Here is a 14,807-nt window from a genome sequence, read left to right on the forward strand (position 1 = left end):
CCATTAAAATTCACTAGAATATACAAAATTTGACTTCCTCTTTTAAAAAATGTTCTGGGGGACCACCCCTAGACTCCCCAGAATCAAGACTACACCCCTCCCCCATCCACCCTTTTATGTACCTTTATGTTCAGGTTTTGCATTCTTTTTTTGCTTTGTCTCTCTCTCTCTCTCTCTCCTTAGAGGCTATTTAGAATAGATTTCTATACTGTATAATGCGTTTATTGTATTTATTGAGGAAAAAAGAGTGTGTGCCCCCACTACGCTACATTTTAGGGGATTACTGGCATTGATTTTTGCCAGGAAAAAATTTCAGTCATGAAAATTTATTGCTTTAACCCATGTCTTAATTTCATGTTCTAAACAATAGATTTCCCAGCCCTGTAGGGCTTGGACCCCTAAATATAGTTTGTGTCAGCAGGCCAGACAGCACTGGAATGTAACTAGCCTTTTCTTGAAAATGATGCATTAAAGCTGCCTCCATATTCCCAGGAAAATGTTCCTCAGAAACTGTAGCGTCACCAAACGGTGCAGACGATTTGTAATGAAGCGTTTAACAGGTTTACGGCTTCAACATTTAAATGAAACTGATCTGACACCACACTGTGACTTTTCTCTCTTCTGAAAGTGATGTGAAATGAAGTAATGCTTCATAAGAACCATACTCAACTAATGCAAGCTTCAGGTACCGAGCTGCAAATCAGTTTCTGCTGCAGAGGACAGACTTGATGGAGAGCCGTTTTAAAATAATCAGTCAATGTAGAAACAGAGATCTTGCACCTGTAAGGATATGTGCAGTTGATTTTTGAGTCGGCGGAGTCCGACCACCCACGGATTCACCGAAAGCCAATACTGTTTGAGTCTGGATCCTCTAGTCTTTGAGGTCAAGTCACAAGTCAAATCTGAATTCACTGTTTGTACCACTCAAGTCTGACAGGAGTCCAAGTCTGACATTCAGGTCCCCATGTCTGGTTTCTGCCCAGATGACCTTTACTTTACTGTTCAGTGCATCATGAATAAAATAATGAAACATGAAAATATAGCTAGCCTAAGCAGAAAATCAGCAAATTTCACTTGCATAGGTCTGCCAACTAAGTATGTGCATATCTCAAGAAGCATTGAACAGTGTTTCAGTAAAAGTCCTCCGGGTTGGAACCTGGAGGATGTTTGGATGCATTTTGTCCTCTCTAGGCCACCATACAATGCTCATTATGTGTGGGATATTTAGAATGGCTTTTCTGAGAAGATGGCTCAAAATAGACCTGTTGTTATTGTTCACCACTAATATGAAGTCGGTATTTTGTTGGTCATATGAACCTTTACTCTTGAGTGAACCTGAAAGGTCAGTAATGATTTGTTTGACTCAGACATATAAGGCCAGTTGATGCCAGTTCAATTTTTGTTTTGTTTTGTTTATTTTTTATTCTTTTTTTGTTGCGTTGTTTTGAAGCACTTTGTGAATATTATTTTTGATAAAAGATACAGTAAAACTCACATATAATGGATTCAGGTGGACCAGCGAATTTTGTCCATTATAATCAAAATCCGTTATATGTATGAAACAGACATAATCCACTATACATATAAAACAGACAGAATCCATTATGTGTATGTAACGGATTATTTACAGTCAGGAGGCGCGGAACGATCTACAGGGAATCCCCATCACCAATTAGGCTTACATATTTCCTTGATTAAAAGCCTAACCTTGAATCAGGACCTGCCTCGTTTAATGACGGGGTCAAAACTCCGTCAGGAAAAATAAGTGCCTGCCTTAACTAAGCGCTGGGCATTATGTGCATTTAAAAACCAGAGGTGCCACTCTGCAGCGGACTCGACTAAATGTGATTACATTTAGTTGAGTCCGCTGCAGAGTGGTACCTTAAAATCCTAATGCTGTGTTTACTCATAGGCATTACGCGTTATGAATGTCATATGTGCATCATTCTTGGCACATTCCTGACATTCTTAACGTGACTTAACGCATCTGAATAGGTTTCTTAATAGTGCGTGTTGGTGCGTGATATTCGTTATTTTGGTAGAGCATGTTTTTGGCTATCAAAAAATCTTCCACAAATGTCACGCACCACCATAATTTTGCCTCATGTCGTGGAGGTCGCAACTGAGCGTGTTGATCCATCTTGATTAGTGGTGATCCTTAATAGAGAGTGACAATATTCTTCTCTGACGTGCGCACAATTAAACCCTGGTGCACCGCATTCAGTTTCATTGCTGCAGTATGCTGAAGAAGGACAGTGACGCCAAGTCCGCTAAAAGTCTCGTTCCAATGCTCATCAACGTGCTCCTGCAGGTGTTCCACCTGCTACATGTGCCTGACGTTTGGGGGAAAATGAGCAAGACGAGAGCTGTGTGGAGCAACACATCTGGCTCTCGCCGTCTCCTCCTCCTCTCTGTGCCACTCCATGGCACAGAGCCCAACTAAGCATGCAATCACAAAGTTTTTCTGCTGTGGATTTTGAGGAGCAAACTGGAGTGATCTGAATTGTTCAGCAGCAGATGGATGAATATGGGGGTGTGTGTGGAGACAATTTGCCTCATTCACAACGTGACAGAACTTAGCGATGCGCTGTTATGCACAACAGCATGCAACAATGCAGAACATTATTCTTGACCGTGAGTAATGGTTCCTGATAATTCTCCAGCACACATGCCATTAATTGTAACACGTGCTAACAGGTTGCAGCGGTTCCTGAGGACACCTGACGCCTCTGCCCTAAGTCATCACATTCATAATCAGCAGCCAAGAATGTATACTTCATGGCATTCATGACTTGCCCTCATTATCTGTAGATGCAGCTTAAAGCCTGATTTATGCTTCTCCAGCTCTGTAACTCTGTGGCCATGCAATGATATTGATGTGTGCGTGACCCTTTTAAAGTTCTCCGTTATGTCTTTATGCATTTTAACGCGGGAACAGCGGCTTTTTCTGGATTAATTTGTCCCTCAACGAGCTCCACTTATACAATCACCAGCCTCCAAACCAATGATAAGGTACGTACAATTTTCCTTCATGAATTGCAGGTCATTTGAGCATCTTTTTCGGACTCCTTCCTATAAAGCTGGTGATATTTGCAGACTTTTCTGCCAAACATATTTGCTTCATGATAGAAATGTAATCGCCGTGCGCGCTGCAAAAACTTTTAAAATATGATAGAGGAAGGAGTGAAACTGGAGTGTGTGACCAATCACACACTTTGCGGTGTCTGTCATTTAGCAGGTGCACGTCAGGCTCTGGGGAGGGTATGCAGCCCCACAGAAGGCTCTGCTCTAAAGTTGTTTGGTTCGTCTCACCCAGGGATATGTGTGAAACTTACCATATTACCATTACAGTGCAGGCAACAAGCAGCATTTTGTTAATAATCACTGGCCTTGAATTATTGCCTGCCTCGTTTAGGTCCCATACATGAACACGATTTGAAAAAAAATAAATGAACAGGCTTTTAATCAAGGAAATACAGTGCCCACTTTCCTCAAATCGGTGAGTGCCATTTCGTACCTCTGTTACTGTGCACATCCAGACTGCTTTGTCCAGTACATGCAAGGGGTTTTTAATGGAAATACATTACGATCAGACAGGACATTTTGAGCGATATGAGTGAAAATTCGTTGTACAAAATCTATTATACGCAGTGTTTATTGAATGAAAAACCATATAAAGGCATCGGGACTTTTGCTTTTGTCCTGTGAGTACGAATATCCGGTTTATACAGTGATAGTTTAGGTGAGTTTTGCTGTGTGTTTATTCCTAATTACTCAATCCAACACAAAGGTTTTTATTTATTTATTTATTTATTTTTATTGTTTTTCTGGCTCCCACTACACAGTGAGTAGGAGCGTGAGCTGATAACTGACCAGGGCTGAGGCTCATGTGATTTTTAAGCAAGTCACATGAAAAGCCAGAGGAGTGACTTTTTTTTTTTCTTTCTTTCTTTTCTTAAAGACAGAGAAAGTGAGGGAGAGAGAGAATTTCACCTTCTTTCAAAGACCGTGCATGTGATTTGCTTGTACACTTCAGAGCTGAAGTCCAGTCATGCTCAGACATGCTGTCTCTGCTCATATTTTAAGATCTTGTAAAACCGCTCAAACTATTGATGATTTATTAAAAAAAAAAAAAAACATTGAACAGTATGTATAATTTTTACTTAGTGGCCTTCCAAAAGGGATTGTTGTAAAGATCTCATTTCTTATCAGTGCTAATAAAACAATCGCATGGAAGTCTTGCATCTGGTGGAGTTTTGTCTTACCACAGACTATAACGCTCCCAGTTTCAGCATGTGTGCAGGATGATAAAACCAGTTCTGCCACATATATTGTGGCTTACTAAAGCACACTGCCTTAAACTTTGTGGAACTGATGTTTGCTATGCATATCCACACTTCAGCTTGAAACCTGCCTTGAATACAGTGGTTATAAGCTACGCTCCCAGGTGGAAACAATTACATTTACTTTGTGTCATTATTGGTCCAGTTTCCCATTCATTTTGTATCAAGTGTTCCAAAAACAAAGGAATCCTTGTAGGCCAGGAAATGTTGGCTTACAATAAAAGGTTGCACTGTGGCAATGCTACATTATTTTCTGTGCATGTTATATCGCACTATATCTCTGATTTTTTTTTTCTCTCTCACTTGAATTCCACATACTGTTGGGTCTACAGTGGGACAGTGATAGTCTCTGCAATTTTTCCTATGTACATCACCACAATGGAGGTGAGAAGAAACAGTCGAGATGTGCTTGTAGTGTACAGTTTCAGTATTATACGCGGGGGGGGGGGGGGGGGGGTTGAACAAATATATTGCACTAACTATTTTGAAATTATAGCCATTTTTATAACCATGGGCAAAATTTTCATTGGCCATGAATAAATAAACTAATTAAATGTCAGGATTATACATAAACATTTTCAAGTCACACAGTATGTCTTAGATGCTATTTGCCTCAAACATTGAGAGATACAGAATGATACTGTGTGGTAAATCTGTCTGGGGTAGGCAGTTCTTGCAGTACTAGTGAGGGAAGCCACCAAAACACCACTTTGTAAGGGAAATAGCTTTCCATAGTTGTGATTGGATAAACTGTGAATGATGCAACTTCCTTTTTAAGCAGCTGTGTACCCAAATAACCATAATTCCTCAGTGGTACATGTTATATTTTTTACTACACTACAAGCACATCTTGACTGGTTGGACTGAGACGATGCAGATTAAATGTCTTGTCCAAAAACGCAGGGTGCATAACAGAATTTCAAAACCAGGTAGCCCAACTCCTTATCACACTGAGCTACATGCTGGTGCTGTATAGACCAAAATTGTGTTACTGTCCAAGTGCTTTAGGACCTGACTGTATAGTTCTCAGTCAAAAGTAGGTAGAACGATGGAGTGTTCATTCTGTATCTTTGACACATTATATGTACCTACAAAAATGCCACAAATAATTTACTGCAAGTGAGCAGTGGGCATATTCTGCTTTTCACTGTTGTGTTTGATCTGCTTCTTTGAGTCTGTTTTAAAAGTTAAATGAAATGGTATTTCTGCAAAGATCAGTAAATTGTTGCCTATTACTGAGTCTTGTTATTTATTGTTGTGTTGATTGATCCCACAGGTATAGTCTACTACGCCACTCGAAGGAGAGACAGAAAGTGGATGGTCTTAACAACCTGAACTACTCCCCTCTAGTGTCCAGGAGGCCTCTCTACACCAACATCACAGTCAGCTTGAGCAGAAAACTTGCACCCATAGCGGACTACTGACGTCAGCATAACTGGACTGCAAAGCCACCTGAGAATCGAAGTCGTCTGGGACATCAGCCATATCTCACCAGTTGCAGCACTGCTTAGGATTGTTTTGTTTTTTTTTATTGTTTGCTTCAGTTCCTTCAGTTGTTTGTGAGAACAGACTCATTATGTTGGATAAATGCTATAAGAAAAGAGATAAATGCTGCACTCGTTTGTGCCACATCATTCCTGTCACCCAATCTCACCAAGTCTTCAGTCTTCACATGCCTTTTGCACCATTCTGGCCTTCAGCACACATTAATTAATCCCCCCCACCCACACCAACTAATCAGTGGTGAGTCCAGTTGTACACTGTTCATTCGAAAGAAGCTGCAACATAGGGCTACAAACATACAAGTTGGACTTGCACGTGCTGACACTGTTCCCGGGGCTTTGATTTTACTTTGCTCTTGCACTTCGGTATTTCCACAAATGCAGTAAAATCTGTGAGAACATTTGCATACACACAAACGACCACAGCAGAGCACGTTTGCAGCTGGTTCTGCAAAACGGGTATGCCAAATCTCCAAGCGAAGTGGGCAAGAGAAAAATATGATACAAAGAGTGAGTGTTTCAAAGTTACACATGTGAAACAGTCTGGCCTAATATCAGAGAATATTGTTGGCTTAATTGTCTCTTTTTGTTTTTTTTTTGTTTTGTGAATGTGTTGTTCAAACAGACTGTGATGTTTTTTTTTTTTTTATGTTTGCATAGCTGTGTTGTATGTTTCCAGCTGCCTGCATGCCTATATGTTGGAGAGCGACGATGCTCGTCCCGTTAGCAATAAGCTGTGATATCAGACAGCAGAAACTTCGACCTGACTTCTTCACTATAAAGATGCAATAGCACGGGTGCTAGCTTCCCCTTATTGGACTGTAGAGAAGGAAGGATTGTATGCAAACTTACACAATAGACACACCTTTGCCTCAGCAAACATGCCGCCCTGTCACAACCTGTCTGTGTGATTGAGTGCGTAGGATGAGGGAGAGCTATGCAAATGGCCTGTAGGCGTCCTGTTGTTGGCACGAGGTCTAGGTGATCTCCAGGAGACTTCATGCCTCAAACTGTGACCGTATTGACTTCAGACCTCGCTTTGTGAGCGGCGTGTATGCTGGAAGCCAGAGTCGGAGAACAGTTGTCATTTTTTTGATTCTGCACCTTTAGTGGGAAGTTTGCTCGCCTTCATCTAAATAACCAGAGGTGGAGAATACTTGATCGTTGTCACTAGTGTTTACAGTAGCTTTCGCTTTATTTTCACATTTAGTGTTCGCGACTCTGTAAAACGTTGACATCAGGCTGCCTTTTAGTGTTGTTCGACATCTTTGTCTAGACTGAGAAGCAGGATCTCATCGCAGGAGGTGATAAGTCGCTGACAAGCTGCTTTTTATCCCCACGGGCTTCTGCTGCTAATTCTTTTTCCTCTATGAGGCGTTTGGTCTCCATGGAGTTTTTGTTAGGTGGCATAGAATCCTGACGCAGCGCTGACACAGAATGGCAGCATTGTGTCAGTACACGCTGAAAAAGGGGGGGGGGGGAAAATCCCCTCAATTATTTGTGTTTGACAGTGTTGAATTTGCGTAAAATATCCTAATACTGTAATCAGATTTCACTGTCTGTCCTCTATGCATGCAGCTGCTTCATTTCACACAAAATCGCCTTGTATAAATTTCTTAAGATGTATCTTTTGGGGAAATGTCGGTAGCTGAATAAGTGTCATGTTCCCACAATGAAACAAAAGCGGAAGAGGCTGGACCTCATTTTATTTATTTAATCTTTTGTGGATTGTTTTCTGTAATTTTTTTTCTTTTGTCTTTTTTTTTTTGTTTGTTTGTTTGTTTGTTTTTCCCTCCTTGCAGTTGGCATGATAATTTAGGTGACTTATGACAGACTGTGTAGATGCACTGAAACTTCGTAATCATGTCTGTCTATCTTGGCTGGTTAGGTTCAGGTCTGTGCCGAAGGCGCAGGCACTATTCCCATTTCTTCTGCTCTTACGATGTGGGACAGGACCCGCCGCCTGGTGTGTGTGTGTGTGTGTGTGTGTGTGTGTGTGTGTGTGTGTGTGTGTGTGTGTGTGTGTGTGTGTGTGTGTGTTAATCTACTTAACAGACACATTGGAGGAGGCCATTTTGTGTGACAACCACAGGAAGAGCAGGATGTATAAAACAGAAAATGCTACTAGCCGCTCTCTTCCACTGAGCACCGCCGGTGTCCTAACTGATGGTGCTGACCTTTTGCGAGCCTCTCTTGAGAGACGCTCTCCAAGTTTCCTGGCAGTAATCCTGACATCACAAAGACAGCAAGAGATAAGCTGCATGTCCCTCTAATTTTATATGCTGTTCCATAGCCTGCATTTAAGTGGCATTGTCTTAAGCATGTTGCCTTTCCATCTCATTGCACTGGTTCATTGCGACAAACCAGACCCACCAATGATGTGCTCAGTGGAAGTCGCTAATTAGTAGCAGTAATTTGTGTTCAGGTTTCTTTTCCATGTGTGTTTGAATGAAGTGGCTGAACCTTTCGAAGGTCCTCCATCTCAGTTTGAGGTTTTAATTTTCACTTATATCCAGCACTGATAAAGAAAAAAAGCTTTCTGTTCACCGGGTTGTAGAAAAGTTGCTGGTTCTTTGTAGTTTTTGAGTCACACGATACGCTGTATGGTATCGGTTTTTACTTTTTCATTGCTTTAAATTAAAAGCTAGATGGACGTGTAGTAAAATCCACACAGATTTAGTTTGTGTGTTTAGGTGAAGGACATCGCTGTAGTCAGCATTAGGCTCCAAAACATTAAAAGAAGCAGCTTCATCAATTAATATGATTTAAAATTTGAGTTTCTTGCCTGCATTAGGTAGCTTTGAGTCCCATCATCCATCTGACGCAAACAAACGCAAAGTGCAACACTTGTTACTTGTAGTTTTCACTTGACAAAGTTGAACACAGTGCACTGTGTGGTATTTAAACTGTGCAATACCCGGACGCATCTTACATTAGCAGGTTCCCGGAGCACATACTGCTTGTTTACACAATGATACTGAATTGAGAATGGTATTAAATGAAACAAAAGTAAACACTAATAGGAAAAAATACCCCTTCATTACTGCTTCACCCCAGGGACCTTTCGTGGCCACTGTCTGCTTGCAGACTGATAGGTTGGTGTACATCTGTTAACTCACTGGAAAATATCTCGTGTGTGTTCTTAATAGCAGAGTACTGTGTGCCTGGGACATTCTGATTACTGAAGGATATCGTGGATGACACTGATTTGTATGCTTCATGTAATGCCGAAAACTCGCCCATGACTAATTTAGAGGATAAATCCAGCACCTTTGCATCCAGCACCCTATTTTTTACTCATTATGCTGTGTAAATTGCGAAAAGGAGTGACACATTTTATATCTGTTTGCACTTTGCGTTTTAGATCATGCGCTATAGATCATCAAGGTGGAGGAGCCCTTTATCTTCTGCTCTCAAAAGGGGTAAAGAATACGGCATTCTCAGTTTGCTCTCAAACTGAATATTTTCGGTTGCCGACAAGAGCGTGTTGGTGAGTCTTAATCCTGTATGGTCTAAATCTAGACCCAGACCAAGCCTGCTGCTCACAGAGTAGACTTCATCCTACCATAAACCATACCTGTTCTCATCCATTCTGTGCCAGTTTGTATGACGACACCATTCTGTGGTATCTGATAAGACTGGCAGCCTTAAAGCTTAATTTATTGCAGTGTTGTTTTTTTTATTCACACAAATTTTTATTTTTTTTTATACATCTAAATATATATACAAAATATTTTAAATGAAAGAAGTGCATATCAAGTTAACAATCACATATTGTCTTGTGTAGTGTTTTAGAAATTCTATAAGGTCTTAAATCACTACAGATGCTAGCATAATGAACAAGGCTTTGAAGTGAATTGGCTGGTGATTGATCCAGTGCCATTTAAGTGCTAGCGAAGCTCTCACAGCTATATCAGTGTTTTGTTTGTTTTTAGTTTTTTTTTAGTTTTTTTTTTTTGTACATCACTGCTTCCCAGCACAGCCTTTTTTTTTTTTTTTTTTTTTGTGAGAAGTGATCCGTACATTTTGTCTCACAACGTGACATTCTATTTTCTAGAAACCTCTGTTCTAAACATGCTGTAACAAAAACAGTCGTGGACCCAGCTAAGCTAAAAGTGAGGTTCAGTCATCACTGATCCACTAACTGAAAAGTCAACTTTGATAATGCTAATTGAGTAAAACGCTGAAACATATAGCGGAAGCTACAGCTAATCGCAAAGTCATTATATGAATTTAGCTTTGGAGATAATATCTATTGGTAACTAATGAATTTAGCATTGGATATATATATATATATATATATAATTTTTTTTCTTTACATTGAAAACCCCACCTAAAGAGCTAAAATGTTCATGTTGAAGTGTAAACACCCTTCCCTAAAATGATTAATAGGCCCAGATGTGATGATAAAAATGTATATAAATGATTAAAGCTGTACTTTACCTTCAAAAAGTATTAAATGAATAACAAAATATTAAGAAAAAATAAATATGGAAATAATTTTAATTAATGCATTTACCTTGGCTACGTCCAGCTCCTCTATCTACTCGCGGTGATGCTTGTTGCTTTCATGCGATGTCAGTTTTGCTGATCGGATTAATGTGTAAACTCCAACAGGAACAAATGTATGATTTCATGGTTTGCAATTTTAATTGAATCAAAGTTAGTGGAACTAAATCTAGCAGAAGATAACTCATCCACCACCATTGGTGGACCAAAGTTAGCGGAAATGCTAACAAAATTTTTTTAGCTTCACTAAATAGCTGTTAGCTGATTTGTGGAGCTGTGCCCACCACTGAACAATAAATAGACATATTTTGGCAAACAAATTTATTTGTACATGCGATATGGCTCTTATCGTGACAGCCAGTGGGCTGACGTGTCGACAAGAAGAACATGCTGTCAGACAACGTTTCAGCCAAAACACTGTCTGCTTACCACAAAACGCAAGCACCCAAACCAGCGACACCATCAACTCCCAAATCGAAGCTTTTTTTTTTTGTAGCGAAATCTAACTTTAAAAAAATATAATGCAGATTGCTACATATAAAATATATCTTCTCTGATTGTAAGGAGGTACATTCTCCTTGAACTGAAGCCATTTGAAGCCACTTGTCAAAACTTGATGTCAGCCTTATGTGTATCTGTGTATCAGCATATTATCTTTTGATTATTAAAATTTGTATGATGTTTTCTTTTATACCATCATTGTTATTGTCAAAACACCAATAAAAAAAGAAACTTGTAAAGATGAGCATGAGTTTGTCTTTGAGTGTGTTTGTGAGTGGTTTTGCCTGAGCGTTGCTGTGCAGTATGGTCAGTGTTTTAAAAGTTCATAATAATGTGGTTTTACTGCGCAGGCAGCTGCATTTCCTGTTAAGGGAGCTTTAGTTTACACTTCATTTCTTTGAGAGAATGCAGTGTCTAAACAGTGCGTGGGCCAGCAGCCAATTTTGACTGAATTAGTAACGGCAAAGGGAGTAAAACAGCATTTACAACGCAGCCTCATTATTCAATGGCCTACACAAAAATGTATGGTGACCTTCCCTGAGTAGTCACTATACCACAGTAGGGTTCAAGATTCCCCAAAGGTATAGTTTGGACTACAGTCCAGCGTTATCATAACATTTGAGGCATTTGTTTGTATGCACGCTTGCTTTTTTCCACTACTCCTCTGAGGTGCTTTGGCCAATTCTCACCAAACCTGCTGTGTGCATCTAGATTAATCCTAAAATTACCCTTAAGGGGTTGGTGTTGGCCAAAGTCAAGGTGAAAGGTCAAAGTTTTGGTTTATCTCTGAGTTTCTTCGGCTGCTCCTCTCGGGTCCTCTGGTTGATTTTTAGTGAACTATATATGGACCAACAATCAACATGCCCTTGAATGCCCTTTAGATTGATAGAACTTTATTGATCCCTTGGGAAGTCTCCCTCAGGGAAATTGAGGTTCCAGCAGCACCATATAGCAACACACAGGGTATCAAAATACCCTGTGTGCTGCTAAATATCAAAATAAAACTGAAGCTGGAAATTATAGCCCAGTCAGCCTGACATCAGTTATATGCAAAGTAATGGAGGGCTGTGTACGTGATCAAGTATGGAAACACATGACGGAAAATGACTTGTTCAGCCCACACCAACATGGGTTTATGGCAGGCCGATCAACTGTGATACAGCTTCTGGAGACGATTGAATTTTGGTCGCAATCATTGGATGAAGGGATTGGAGTTGATATTGCATACTTGGCCTTCAAAAAGCTTTTGACTCCATTCCCCATCAACGCTTGCTGAAAAAGATACTCGGCTATAAGATTACGGGGAAAGTATACTCTTGGATTGAAGCATTCCTGTCAAATCGTCAACAGCGGGTTATAATAAATGGAGCAGAGTCAGACTGGGCAGAGGTAACCAGTGGCATTCCACAAGGGAGTGTCTTGGGTCCGGTGCTTTTCACACTCTTTATTAATGATATGCCAAGTGAAACTGTGTGCCCAATTAAGCTGTTTGCAGATGACACAAAAATATAGAGTTGAGAATATGGAAGACTGTGACAAAATCCAAGAAGATCTGGAGAAACTACAAGACTGGGCAAACCGGTGGCGGTTGCGCTTCCATCCCAAGAAATGTACCATCTTACAAGTGGGTGCTAATCATCCAGATTACAGGTATTACATGATGGACGGAAACATAAAGGTGGAGTTATCCAAGTAAGGGCATGAGAAGGACTTAGGTGTATATGTAGATGCTTCCCTTAAGTTCAATTACCATATCAGGAAGGAGAGAGCATATTTCACCCATATTGGCCTCTCTTCATTGGCTTCCTGTTAATTCTAGAATAGAATTTAAAATTCTTCTTACTTATAAGGTTTTGAATAATCAGGTCCCATCTTATCTTAGGGACCTCATAGTACCATATCACCCCAATAGAGCGCTTTGCTGTCAGACTGCAGGCTTACTTGTAGTTCCTAGGGTTTTTAAGAGTAGAATGGGAGGCAGAGCCTTCAGCTTTCAGGCTCCTCTCCTGTGGAACCAGCTCCCAATTCGGATCAGGGAGACAGACACCCTCTCTACTTTTAAGATTAGGCTTAAAACTTTCCTTTTTGCTACAGCTTATAGTTAGGGCTGGATCAGGTGACCCTGAACCATCCCTTAGTTATGCTGCTATAGACTTAGACTGCTGGGGGGTTCCCATGATGCACTGTTTCTTTCTCTTTTTGCTCTGTATGCACCACTCTGCATTTAATCATTAGTGATCGATCTCTGCTCCCCTCCACAGCATGTCTTTTTCCTGGTTCTCTCCCTCAGCCCCAACCAGTCCCAGCAGAAGACTGCCCCTCCCTGAGCCTGGTTCTGCTGGAGGTTTCTTCCTGTTAAAAGGGAGTTTTTCCTTCCCACTGTAGCCAAGTGCTTGCTCACAGGGGGTCGTTTTGACCGTTGGGGTTTTACATAATTATTGTATGGCCTTGCCTTACAATATAAAGCGCCTTGGGGCAACTGTTTGTTGTGATTTGGCGCTATATAAAAAAATTGATTGATTGATTGATATCAGCATGATTGTCAAAAAGGCAAACCAAATGACAGGACTATTGTGGAGGTCATTCAACTATATGGATGAAGCCATGTTCAAGATACTGTGTAAGACAATGATAAGATCTCACTTGGAGTACAGTAGTGTTCAGAATAATAGTAGTGCTATGTGACTAAAAAGATTAATCCAGGTTTTGAGTATATTTCTTATTGTTACATGGAAAACAAGGTACCAGTAGATTCTCACAAATCCAACAAGACCAAGCATTCATGATATGCACACTCTTAAGGCTATGAAATTGGGCTATTAGTAAAAAAAAAAGTAGAAAAGGGGGTGTTCACAATAATAGCAGTGTGACATTCAGTCAGTGAGTTTGTCAATTTTGTGGAACAAACAGGTGTGAATCAGTTGTCCCCTATTTAAGGATGAAGCCAGCACCTGTTGAACATGCTTTTCCCTTTGAAAGCCTGAGGAAAATGGGACCTTCAAGACATTGTTCAGAAGAACAGCGTAGTTTGATTAAAAAGTTGATTGGACAAGGGAAAACGTATACGCAGGTGCAAAACATTATAGGCTATTCATCTACAATGATCTCCAATGCTTTAAAATGGACACACAAAAAAAACAGACACACGTGGAAGAAAACGGAAAACAACCATCAAAATGGATAGAAGAATAACCAGAATGGCAAAGGCTCACCCATTGATCAGCTCCAGGATGATGAAGCATGGTGGTGCAAGCATCATGATATGGGCATGTTTCTCCTACTATGGTGTTGGGTCTATATATCGCATACCAGGTATCATGGATCAGTTTGGATATGTCAAAATACTAGAAGAGGTCATGCCCTTGAAATGGGTGTTTCAACAAGACAGTGACCCCAAGCACACTAGTAAACAAACAAAATCTTGGTTCCAAACCAACAAAATTATTGCCTCGCAGATGTGAAGAAATCATGAAAAACTGTGGTTGTACAATACAACTAAATGCTAGTTTAGTGATTCACAGGATTGCTAAGAAAGCAGTTTGAACATAATAGTTTTGAGTTTGCAGCGTCAACAGCAGATGCTTTTTTTTTTTTGCCAGCTTGCACTCGGCCGAGACGGATGCACTTTTCTCTTCTCCCTCCCTCCTTATCTTTCCTGCTTCTGTGGCGTGTTGTCTGTGAGGCTGCAGCTTTGCTCTTCTGGAAAACGACAAAAATGGATCTGTTAAAGTGGTCTCTGAACGCAATTGACACTATTTTTTCTACAAGACATTCGGGGGCGGAGGACCCGACCTGTCCTGCCGGGACGCATGTGATGGGTTACGTGATGGACTCATGGAGGAGATGGCTGGTCATGTGCCTTTACATGCTTTCTGTGGAGGACGTCGAAGATGTGTACATATTCGGCTTGGTGGTGACCGGCTTTCTGCTGTGTGGAGCGGGCACTATGCTG

At 40.6% G+C, this 14,807-nt stretch overlaps 1 protein-coding gene across 1 annotated transcript in view; it reads left to right on the top strand.

Moving 5' to 3' along the window:
• The window catches only part of b4galt5 (UDP-Gal:betaGlcNAc beta 1,4- galactosyltransferase, polypeptide 5), an 85,288-nt gene extending 77,966 nt beyond the window's left edge, over positions 1–7,322 (top strand). The window contains exon 9 of the mRNA XM_034172604.1: positions 5,620–7,322. Within this exon, the coding sequence (XP_034028495.1) occupies positions 5,620–5,767 (148 nt within the window). The 3' untranslated portion in view covers positions 5,768–7,322. The remainder of the gene's footprint in view (positions 1–5,619) is intronic.
• The last annotated feature ends 7,485 nt before the right edge of the window (positions 7,323–14,807 follow it).

The sequence above is a fragment of the Thalassophryne amazonica genome, chromosome 6 (genome assembly GCF_902500255.1).
Source record: "Thalassophryne amazonica chromosome 6, fThaAma1.1, whole genome shotgun sequence".
NCBI lineage: Eukaryota > Metazoa > Chordata > Actinopteri > Batrachoidiformes > Batrachoididae > Thalassophryne > Thalassophryne amazonica.